Source organism: Grammomys surdaster, unplaced genomic scaffold (assembly GCF_004785775.1).
Source record: "Grammomys surdaster isolate TR1022 unplaced genomic scaffold, NIH_TR_1.0 343, whole genome shotgun sequence".
NCBI classification, from domain to species: Eukaryota; Metazoa; Chordata; class Mammalia; order Rodentia; family Muridae; genus Grammomys; species Grammomys surdaster.
This window is the reverse complement of record NW_021604762.1, coordinates 1,152,493-1,165,023: the sequence shown is the minus strand read 5'-3', so window position 1 is coordinate 1,165,023 and position 12,531 is coordinate 1,152,493. Positions and strand designations below refer to the sequence as shown.

The 12,531-nt window shown below is 43.1% G+C and overlaps 1 protein-coding gene across 1 annotated transcript in view; it reads right to left on the bottom strand.

Moving 5' to 3' along the window:
- Positions 1 to 6,148: 6,148 nt before the first annotated feature.
- The window catches only part of Wdr43 (WD repeat domain 43), a 38,939-nt gene continuing 32,556 nt past the window's right edge, over positions 6,149 to 12,531 (bottom strand). The window contains exons 15-18 of the mRNA XM_028778994.1: positions 10,811 to 10,924; positions 10,172 to 10,241; positions 7,827 to 7,876; positions 6,149 to 7,742 (exon numbers count right to left, since the gene is read on the bottom strand). Coding sequence (XP_028634827.1) covers positions 7,557 to 7,742; positions 7,827 to 7,876; positions 10,172 to 10,241; positions 10,811 to 10,924 — 420 coding nt within the window. The 3' untranslated portion in view covers positions 6,149 to 7,556. The remainder of the gene's footprint in view (positions 7,743 to 7,826; positions 7,877 to 10,171; positions 10,242 to 10,810; positions 10,925 to 12,531) is intronic.

Sequence of the window (12,531 nt, the reverse complement as noted above, 5' to 3'; positions counted from 1 at the left end):
TCACCGGGGAGCGTTCTCAGGGAGCCCCACTTCCTGCCGGTGACTGCGCGCTGATAAGAGAGTTGCCCGGAGCAAGACTGACACCTTGTGGCTCACTTTGATTTTGACGGCTTACACTTGGACCCCAAAAAGAAACCTGGGCAACCGGACAAGCCTAGAGAACAAACTTCCATTGGCCTTCCTTGGACTCTAGGCGTAAAAGCAATTCTACCATTTTCATGAAACATGAGTAGCAACACAAGAATATACCGCAAAATCCACAGCCAAGATGTCCTCTGAAAAAAGGAGCCCTGGGTCCTGAGAACAGCCATGTTCTCTCCACCTCACCCGTTTGGTTTCTTGCAAGCTGAAATCTCTCAGTTAACAGAGTCGAAGGCCTCAATTCTAAGGAGTTTTAGTCGCAGGTTTCTAGAACGCATCTGTCAAGCAACTATTTGTCCTGCCTTCCCTGTGAACATCATTCACTCATGAGGTAAGAGCTGGCAGGCTCTGGTCATCTGTTCCAAGGTAATTAATTACCAAGCCTACGGAGGCGGTAGCAACAGGCATGATTTCTCCAAGGTTAAAAAAGAAAGGGCTGGAGAGATGGCTCAGTGGTTAAGAGCATTGACTGCTCCTCCAGACAGCTGTCTGTACCTCCAGTTCCAGATCTGACTCCCTCACACAGATATACATAAAGACAAAACAACAATGCAGACACAACAATGCACATAAAATAAATAAATGATTAAAAATTAATATTTTTTCTAAGCAAAAAGAAATGTAATCAGTTATAATATTCTAAGAAATCAGTTCTCTTAAACGTATTGACTGGTCAAAGAACAAATCAAATTTCCATAGGATTTATGTTTAACTTGGGTCGGGAGGGTTTGCCATGTGAAACTTCACCTGAAATCTGTTAAAGCCAAATAAGAGGCAACACAGATCTATGGAAATCTCAAGTTCCATAGCCTAGACCCAGAATCCTACCCATCTGCAAATGTTATCATCTTTATCAAATCTGCTGCACTTAGAGTCACCCGGGAGACACTCTGGGCATGCCTGTGAGGATGTTTCCAAAGAGATCTAACTGAAGAGGGGTACCCCTCCTTGGGCAGCACCATCCCATGAGCCAGAGTCCCAAACCCAATAAACAGGAAAAGATACAGGAAGTGAATGAGCACTAGGATTCATCTCTCCCTGCTTCCTGATGGTGAACACAGTGTAACCAGCTGCCTTGTTCCTGCTGCCAAGCGTTCTGTGCCTTGATGGGCCACATACCCTCAAAACCTTGAGTCAAAACAAGCCACTTTTCTGAAGTCAAGTATCCAATTCAGCATCCTAGAAATATGTTGGCACAGCACCTACTCAGGAACATGAGCGCCCAGGAAATGTCCTTATTTTATCAGGACACTAAAAACAGTCTATATATCATTGATCAGGAAATGCTCCAACAGTCTGAAACTCTAGGGTGAGACAGTGTCTTAGCTGGAGTTTGACTGCTGTGAACAGACACCATGACCAATGCCACTCTTATAAGGATAACATTTAATTACAGATTCAGAGATCTAGTCCATTATCATCAAGGCAGGAGCATGGCAGGCATGGTGCAGGAGGAGCTGAGAGTTCTACATCTTCATCAGAAGGCCAGTAGAAGATTGGCATCCAGGCAGCTAAGAAGAGGGTCTCAAAGCCCAAGCCCACAGTGACACACTTCTTCCAACAAGGCCACAACTCCTAAGGGTGCCACTCCCTGGGCCAAGCATATTCGAACCATCCCAGACAGGAATCTGTATTGGAGTCCCCACACCCTGAACTGATCTTGACACTGTTGAATACAGTGAAGTAGTTTTTTTCGTAAGTTGGTTAGCCCTCCAAAGTACATTGCCTAAAAAAGCTAGACCACAGACTGCTACATACAGTACGATACCATCTGTGTGGAGAAAGAAACCAGTTGCATCTCACCAGCACATCTGTCTGCAGATCCACAGAGAAAGCTGAAGAGGGACCAAGGTGAAAAAGAACTGCATTGCCTCTGCATGCAGCTGGAAGAGGATTAGGGTGGTGGGCAGCAGGGCTCTGGCGTAAGCCACAGCCTTCCTCTTCTCTTTAGAGTAGTGGCCCTCAGCCTTAATGCTTTAACACAACTCCTCATGTTGTAGTGACCTCTAAGCCTAAAACTATTTTTGTTTCGACTTTATAACTTTATAATTTTGCTACTGTTGGGAATTATAATGACGATATCTGTTTTTTTCCAATGGCCAACCCCTATGAAAGGGTCCTTGATAACCCCTAAAGGGTGGTGACCCGGAGGTTGGGAACCACTGTCTTGATGACGTGCGTTCCACAGCACTGGCTCGCCTAGTTAAGTCGCTTTTAATGCTAGGCTGGCTTGACACCTCAGGGTAAAGGCACTTGCCACCAAGCCTTCAGCTGAGTTTGATCTCGTGGATCTGCCCACAAGTTGTCCTCTGACTACACATGACATGAGATGCAAGTGCACAGGAGTGTACACAAATGCACGCACACACATGTGTATGCTCACGCAAAGGGGGAAAATGATAAGATCTACCAAAATATAACAGTTACTGCTATTATAGCTTTGTCTTCCTTTAGAAATTTTGATATTTTCCAAAATATCTTCAATAGTGTCATACTCTTAGAACAATATAGGTTTTTTCATTTTACATTTTTTTTTTTTTTTGAGATAGGGTTTCTCTGTGTAGCCCTGGCTGTCCTGGAACTCACTCTGTAGACCAGGCTGGCCTCGAACTCAGAAATCTGCCAGTCTCTGCCTCCCAAGTGCTGGGATTAAAGACATGTGCCACCACTGCCAGGCTTCCTTTTACATTTTTAAGATTATAATTTAACTACATTTCTCCCTTCAAACCCACCCTGCTCTTTTCTCACTGTTCTTGCGTGTGTGCGTGTGTGTGTGTGTGTGTGTGTACACATACATAGGTATACCTAAATATACCGTCTGGTCTACATAATGTTACTTGTATGTTTTCAGGGCTGACTGTGCTGGACAAAAGATCAGTATGTTCCTCCCTGGGGGAAGACACCTCTCACACTCACCACCAGCCCCAGATCCAGGAAGAGGAACTAGGAAACAGACAAGTGTTATGGGACAGGCCAATGACAAACACTCGTGCTGCTTCTTCCTAAGAACGGCTCAGTGTTCACACCTGTAAAGATCAGGCATTCCTCCACCTTAAACCATGATAATCCACAACAATCAGTCAGGCCAACTCTGTGGGTTTGGAGATACGGCTTTAGTGCTATTGTCCAAGCCTCAGCCTTGTCAGTGCTGTGATTACAACAGGCATGGGGTTAGAGACATGGCTCAGAGGTTAAGAGCACTGACTTCCTGAGGTCCCGAGTTCAATTCCGAGCAACCACATGATGGCTTACAACCATCTGTAATGAGCTCTGACACCCTATTCTGGTGTGTCTGAGAACAGCGAGTATACTCACATAAAATAAATAAATCTAAAAAAGGAAAGAAGAAAAAGAAAACCAGGCATGTACCAACTTGTGTACTTTTCATTTGACATCCATACCTCCTAGCAACATTCAAGCAAACTTCATTTTACATGGGCAAATTAGAAATGCTGTCGTCTGAAGCAATTTTAAAAAAGAAAAAATTACCCAATTATAAAAAGCTACCGAAGCCGGGTGGTGGTGGCACATGCCTTTAATCCCAGCACTCGGGAGGCAGAGGAAGGCGGATTTCTGAGTTCGAGGCCAGCCTGGTCTACACAGTGAGTTCCAGGACAGCCAGGGCTACACAGAGAAACCCTGTCTCAAAAAAACAAAAACCAAAAACCAAAAAAAAAAAAAAAAAGCTACCGAGTAGTCTGCTCTGGCCCAGTCACCTTATACCAGCTAGACTGCTCACATCCCTATGTTGCCGGCTTCCTGTCTGAATGAACACCTTTGTGGCTTCACTCCATTGTGGCTCTGTGAGTTGGTGTTAAGTTTTGTCAGCACAAGCAGTACTACTGAAGTACCGCAGTCAAGACCACTATACTACATTAAAAAGCTCAACTGTATGCCTCAGCTGCCTTCAAAGGGCGACCAACAAATGGTCACTTAAAAGGAAACGTAAAAAAATCATTGCCTGGGTGGGTTCAGTCGGAGACCTGTCAATCACAGTTCAAAGAACCTACAGCTAAGATGTTACAGATTCAAATCTGAAGAGAACAGCAGAACCAGTGACTTCTTTCTTGATGTCGTTTTTCTTTCTAGAACGCCGGAGTACACCATGCCTTGTGCTTCTTCCGTTCTTACCACTCACCACTGAATCTAGCAATGGCTCAGGAGTAATGATACATCCATGTCAATGCCAAACTGCTATCTCTACTCAAATGTCTCCCAACCTAACTAGTTGATAGCATGCATCACTGCAAAGTTCTCCAAGTTATTAAGAAGGGCCTTAGCTCAGTGTTATGTGATGCCTGAGACAATGCCAATCTCAACAGTCATAGTCCTACCAAAAGAACAGTCCTTGTGAACAGTGGCAGTAGACCGGATGCCTGTCACACTTTTGTAGCAGACACTAAGTTTAATTTCAAAATAGCCCAACAGCAGTCAGTCTTCTCCAACTTCTGAACTACCACCCTAGTCCAAGTCACCGTCATGGACTACTGGAAACACCAGCTTTTTCCTATTTCGAGTCCTGGATAACTGGATTCTCAACTGGAAAGCTGTGAATTCCATTCAAAACCAACAGTCATTCCCTCCCACTTCCCAGCACAAGCCACAGAGCCTGTGCTCACCTTCCTGGTCTAGCCTTACTCAGCAGTTTCTGTTGACCTCTGCTTTAACTTTGCTCAACTAATGTTCTCCCACATAACCCACTTGGCCCACCTCCTCCAATGTTCAGACCTTTCAATAACCAGATTATGTTCTATGTAATCTACACTTTCCCACCACAAGCCACCTTTTCTATCCCACATTTATGTATGTTTTCTACACACACATCCCTACCTCCCTGACAAACCATGGGCTCAGTATTGTAACACATACCTGAGGGGACTAACTTGTATTTATACCTCTTCAACCAACAAGGCTAAAGACCAAGGGCCCTGGAGGAGTCCCACACACAGGAACCTTCAACTTCACTAAGAATGGGGGAGAGGTTGGGGGTGCAGGCCACAGCATGGCACCCTAGCCTTTAAGGCCTCAGCTTTAGAGATTTACCAAAACCATGACAAGCAGACATTGGGCTAGACATTGCCACTGTTCATCGTGTACCTAGATAATCCACAGTAGAGTGGACAAGGAGTCAAATGAATAACGCAGCATGGCATGCTGGGAACTGGCCTTCACAGGGATATTAACTTCACTCATCAATTTAATTTCCAAATCTTCAGCATTAAGGATTCAAAATCCCAAAACCTTACCATCTACACACATAAATACATATTCATACTTAGTAGCTGACTATACCTAAGGTAACCATCACACAAACCCAGGACTTATAGTACCGTCCAACACAATTTATGTGAACTCACCTAATATCAAAACTAACACATAAGCTGAGGGAGAATATTCTAGGTTAGGAATAACCATGACAACCAACTAGGACATGTGATCATGGACAATGGTTGCAGGCTTCAAAGTTTTCTACGATAAAAATGTAGTAAGATCAAAGATACCACATAACCAAATTCATTCTAAACCGGTAGGATACAACTACCAATTGTCTAGTGAAACATAAAAATGAATGAATAAATAAAGTGTAGGCCTTCCTTACTAGATTTTTCAAAACCGAAAACAAAAAATAAAAACTTCCCTTGTTGTCTCCTCCTCATTGGATATAAATGCCTCCTGTTCTACGCAAATGGTCAGTGTTATGTGATGCCTGAGACAATGCCAATCTCAACAGTCATAGTCCTACCAAAAGAACAGTCCTACGCAAATGCGTAGAACCTTGGGATAGAGTTGCAACCCAACCAGTTGAGACTAAAAAAAATAACCAGCTGTCACTGACAAGAGATTTAAAACTCTAAGATGCCTATTCCTTTACTGTTGCAAACTTGATTATACAGCAAGCCTTGAAAGACCTGTGAATTCTAGGAAACTACTTAAAACTCTTCACACCATAAGCCTTAAGTCCAAACACCACACAGCTGTACATTCTCCATACACACCACGAGACACGTACTGGGTAAAGATGAGTATTTATTCACTTTACAAAGAGAATGGTATTAAATTGCCATAAACAGCTCCATTTATAGACAAATAACTGTACATCAATAGTTCCAGCAGCTTGCCCAAGATGCCCTTCCCGATTCGGCTGTGCAGCCTGCTCTGCCCAATGGGAGCCCTCCCAGATCGTGAGTTTCTTACAGTCACAGGTAGGAAAGACACACATCTGCTCAGTCCTCTCTGCAGACGTGAGCTCTCCATCTGCGTCCCTTACTGAATGCCAAGTTAGTACGGGCCCACTCTTTAGAAACAAGACAAATTACTGGTAATTTGAAAAAGCTGTGTAGCACACCAAAATACTTATTTATACATACATAAAAAATCTTGAGTAAGATTTATCATTTTGAAAGATAAACAGATACCCTAGCCCTGCCAAGAGTGGGTAATGAAAAGGAACAAAAACATTAAATTACTGAATTATAAAAATAGTTTCTTTGGAAAAAAATTCCAGCAAGGTTATTATTAATATCTAAAACCAAAGAGAAAAAATAAACAATTGTTCTCTGATCCATTAGTAATTTAAATAAAAATGGAAACCTCCTCAAAAGCAGCTAGGACTGAAGGGTTACAAAGTCGCATGTTGAGCAGGTCTCATCTGTACACTGATGAGTCTTTACAGTCTGCAGACAAGAAACCCCTTAGGTATGGCTGAAGCTTTGCCATTATTAATTACCATTAATTACCATTATTTTGTTTTGTTTAAAAAAATATCTCACATGACACTTTAAAAAATAAGTGGTTATTTGGGGAAGCACTCCAACCACCCTGGATCTGCTGATCTGGGTCAGGTCAGCAGTAAGTGGACAAGCTAGGGAGACTGTGACTTTATTTCTGTAAATCACAACCATTTTCATTTTGAGTTATTCTTTCATGTTTTATGAAAATGTATCAAATTAGACGTGCCGGATTAAAAACAATTCATTGATGTTGCTTGCATTTGGACTGGATGACTGGATGAAAGATACCAACCTGAGATGAGAATCAACTCCTTTCCAAGTGTCCAGTTCCTGACCCCTATGGCATGTCTGTATTCACCTAAGTCAGTTTCCGATAGAACCAATCATACCAGAGTATTATATTATAAAAATATACCATATATTGGACACTCGTGTCAGTACATTGCAGAAAGTGTGTCTATTTACTGTGTAAAGTTTATTAACATTTGGATGAAACACTCTTATTTACACAGTTAAAGTCTGGGGCACGCAGGACAGGAAGGAGGTGTGGGAATCGCCTCTGTGAACTTGGAAGCATGTGCGGCCTTTTGTCTTCTGGCACAGGGCAAGCCTCCCTGGGAGGATGCGATAGATAGCATTGGGCAAGGCGAGCCAGGATCCTCGTGTGACGGGCTGTTTCTGTCTTCACTCTTCTTCACTCTCATTTTCAGGATCTAAATCTGAATCTCCATTTAATTCCTTTTCACTTGACACTTCTCTGTCCTCTTCATTCTCTTCTTTGTCTTCCATGTCCTCATCTTCCTCCTCATTGTCTTCATCAACGCCCTCATCCTTTTCACTGTCTTTCTCTTCATCTTCGTCCCAATTATCCTGGTAGAAATAGCAAAGAAAGGAGTTTATGAAGTTCCCTGACAGTGAGGGTAAAAACCAGATAGTGCAGAAAACATCACTCACATCAGAATCCTTCTCCGGAATCTCATCATCAGACTCCTCCTCAGAAGACTCTGTAAGAGAACAGCAGAACAGGGCTGAGTCACCCAGTGTGTACTAGTCAATGAGCAGCTGTCTTTGCTGTTGGCATGGTTGAATCAGGATCCTATGTGGCCCAGACAGGCCTGCAGCCTGCAGCCTGCCTGCTTCAGCTCTAACCTGAGCGTACAACATAGGGCACACACCTTCTAGATTCAGCGCCTAACTTTACTATGACACCCAACCCCCTTTGTTTTTTCTGAGACAGAGTTTCTCTGTGTAGCCCTGCCTGTCCTAAAACTCACTCTGTAGACCACGCTGACTTCAAACTCAAAGAGATCCGCCTGCCTCTGCCTCCTTCGTGCTGGGATTAAAGGTGTGCAACACTACCACCTGGCTTATTACCCTGTTTTTAACATTTATTTTTATTTTAAAATAAAACAAGGGGGCTGGAGAGGTGGTTTAGCAGTTAAGAGCACTGACTGCTCTTCCAGAGGTCCTGAGTTCAATTCCCAGCAACCACATGGTGCCTCACAACCATCTGTAATGGGATCTGGTGCCCTCTTCTGCTGTGTCTGAAGAGAGCAACGGTGTACTCATATACATAAGATAAAAAAATATTTAAAAAAAAATAAAACAAGACGTGCGTGCATGTGTGTAGACACCTGAAAGAGTAGCTGCCAGCAGAAACACGAGAGCACCAGGCTGCTGAAGTCACAAGCAGTGTAAGTATCTCATGTGGATGCTGGGACTGGAATGTGCTCTTTACCCCTCAGCCACCTCTACCCATAAAATTAGTATGTATATTCACAGAAACATTATTTCAAGTATCAACAACTTATAAAAATCTTATCTTATATTCCATCATTTTTGGGCCGCCAAATAGACAGTGGGTGTGTAAATATTCTATGTAAGAAATGATGGGCCATGCATCTATCTAAAATACATGCTTTTGCATGGTTTGTGACCTATAACAGCTAGTTACAGGAAAACAGTCCATGGTTCTGTAGGTCACAGCTCATCCACATCACAATCACTGGAATTTTCTTGACTTACTTAAGCAAACAAAATATTAAATAAAGTAATTTAGAAATTACTAACAACTTAAAAATATAAGGAAAACTACCGGAATATCTTTAAGTTTATAGAAGTATACTATTATTTTTCTCTATAACCATTCTACTTCACGTTTAGACAGTTCCCAGTCAGTATTCCTAGTTTTGATTGCTGCTATAATGAGGTTTTTTTCTAAAAGCTTTCTATGACCAGTTACTGGGGTATAATAATGCTGACTCCTTTTTGCTCGTCGTGGTGCTCAGGACACTTGCTGATTGGCAGAGAACCTATTAACAACAGGTGACTGCAGATTCTTTGTGCCAAAGAATAATATACGTAAAGTCTAAGGTTTTAGATTAGAATTCTTTAGGAAGGACATCTGGAGAAATAAAAAAGTACCTTACTATCTGGTTCCTAGCTTCACCACTTAAGATGCTGAGGAAATTCCTTTTAATTCCGTGGGTGCTTAAATTATTAGAGATGTGTAGATGGTGTGCTTTCAAATTTGTTTCTATGCTTAGTGTTCTCCAGTGGAATGTCACTCCACTGTATTAGCAGATTTCTTGGTACATTTTAGAACAATTGGCTTAAGTCAGTCTTGGTCCTCAGCATTCTTGTTTACCAATACCATGGTCTCCTACATTCAAGTTCTTCAATTTCGACTACCACAAGTCAGTAGACCACATGCCAGCCACTTCCCTTGGGTTTTGTCAGGGGTTTGACAGTTTTAAGAGATGTGACGAGATTTCACACTCTTGTTTATATGAAGAAACTAGGTTTAAAAGGATTCATGTACATATGCAAATTTATAAATGCAAAATAGTAAGATGTTCCTAAGAACAGGTAAGGGCAGGGGGAGGTCTTTCTGGAAGGAGGTGGTAACAAAACAGAAGAGAGGAGGGGAGGTGATGTGGGCTAAGGCAGAGAGGGAGGGAACAGGTGAAAACTATGTATGAAGACACATGTTTAAAAATTCCATGACAGCCGGGCAATGGTGGCACACGCCTTTAATCCCAGCACTTGGGAGGCAGGTGCAGGCAGATTTCCGAGTTCGAGGCCAGCCTGGTCTACAGAGTGAGTTCCAGGACAGCCAAGGCTATACAGAGAAACACCCTGTCTTAGAAAAAACAAAACAAGTCTACGACAAAGCCCATCCATCATTCTGAACACTAACCAAAAACATTAGCTTTTTAAAAAAAGACCCTCCCTGGGCATGTCTACAAAGGCATGTCTACAAAGACTGAGCAGCCACCAGTCTCTACCCCAACCTTTACCTTCTTCATACACCAATCTTGCCTTCTGTCCAGGGGAGGGCATTTTTTTCGTTTTTTCAGATGCTGTAACCTGAATGAAGGAATTATAAAGCAATCATAAACTTATTCTAACTATAGTCAACACCACACCCAGCTCCCCAACACTCAGCTAGTTTACCCTCTAGACTGGCCTCCTCCAAAGGAATGAAGGACTCAAAAACAAGTTAGAACAATCATGAGAAAAATATAAAAGGAAACTGACTCTGTAAGTGCTCAGAAACTATGTGCAATGGTGAGAACACCTTACTGCACGAACTGTTGACTAGACACCTGTGACTCCCGGCTCACAGTAACAAGCTGAGCTAAACACACACTGGTGAGAGTCTGGGCATGCAGCTCAGTTGATGAGTGCTCGCCTGTGCTCTGTGCAGGCCTGTAGGTAGAGGCAGGACTAAACATTCTACAGAGTAGGTTCAAGGCCAGCCTGGGGGAGGAAGGAATGAACACGTTGGGAACGCAGTCAGGCTTCCCTGCTGTCACTCGGGTAACTCCCAGGTTAAAGCTGGGACTCTGACTGAACTCAGTCTCTTACTACTTGGGTAACTCTTCATTGCCCTCCCCACTATCACACCCAGGTCTGAGTCCAAGCCATTTGCTCACTTGTGTGACGAGAAGAATGAGCTTCCCATGCAGGTGTGAGAGTTTCTGGAAAGTTCTGACTCTGCTTTCCATTAGCTGGTAGAGTGTTCCCAGCTGGTGTACTAGGTCAGGCAACTAGAATAAAAGATACACAAGTAACCACTTGGCATCATCAGCACATTCTAAAGAGGACATCCCATCATGCTCAGCCTAGCCCGGGAGCCAGCCCCTTCACAAGCAGGGGTCACAAGTCCTTCTAGCAACAGTGAGGGCTTGGACAGAGCCTAGCAACAACAAACTTTCAAAGAAAACCCTTGGTGTCCTGGCAAGAAAATAACCTCAAAACACACAAAACATAAGGCAGAACAGGTGGCATACACTGATAAATTATTTTTAACAAGGTCAACAGAGGGTAGATAACAAAAATACTCCACTACACATCTCTTAGCTGAAGAGACTTTCCTCTGACTCTTGTCCAGCATCCAGAACATCACCTACACTTGTCATAGGCTCTGAGGCACCAGAAGCTCCTCCCAGCTGTCAGGACAGAGCAATGAAGAACGAGGTGAACCTCACACACATCACTGTAAGATCATCCTATCAATCACACTGAGGAATTCAACAGGAAACCTTTCATTTGTCCCTATAAATGGGAAAGGATCCTATACTTTGCCCTTTAAATTAGCCTTTACTGGCCCGATTTCTGACATTTGAACATAAAACAATTATTGCTTGTCTCTCTCCCTTTTCCAGCATTCTGTCAGTGTTCACCCCAGACGTACAACAGAACGTGTGCCTATTTGGAAGCACCGACGGGAAGGAGCCTGAGCTAAGGAGCAAGCTGCAATAACCAGGGGGACACTAGTGACACTGTACATCGAGTCAAGCTGAGCTGCAGTGATGGCTCCGAGGCTGTGGCTGCACAAGCAGACCCCCAGAACTTGTGTAACTGTCAGGTGGGAGTGGCAACCTGCCTACAATTCCAGCCTTCTCAGACTGAGCTGGCAAGCCTTGATTTGAATGAGACCCTCCCTCAAAGAATAAGGAGGAAGATTCCGGACACCAACCTTGGGTCTCCATACACATATTAACATGTGCACATGTATAGTCCTACACATACGAATGTATACTATATACATACACATAAGTGGAGGGGACCTATAACTTAATTATGGAATGTCTTCCTTAAGCCATATGTTAAAACTTTTTAGGAAAATGTACATAAAATGCTAATAAAATAGTAATTTCATTTTTAGTTTACAATCTGACAGCCATGTGTGATGGCTCCTGCTTGTAACCAAAACACTTCGGCTGCAGCAGGAACAGCTGGAGTACAAAGACAGACCTGGCCACACAGTGGCCTCACACAGTTCCAGGCCTACTGAGTGAAACCCAGCCTCAAACACTAAACAGAACCCTCAGGATGGGGCTGCAGAGAGGACTTGGCAGAGGACTCAAGGACTCAGGTTTGGTTCCCCAACACACACACACACACACACACACACACACGGTGGCTCACAGTCATTGGTAACTCTAGATCAGGATAGCCAATGTTCACCTCCAGACATCTGGCATATATGTATATACACAGACAAAATACTCATACACATAAAATAAAGAAAAAACTTCAATACAGGCCAGTGAAATGGCACAGTAAAGCTGTTTATTGCTAGACCTGATGACCTGAATTTGATCAACAAAACCCACATAGGAGAGTGAGAGAGTGAGAGAGTGAGAGAGAG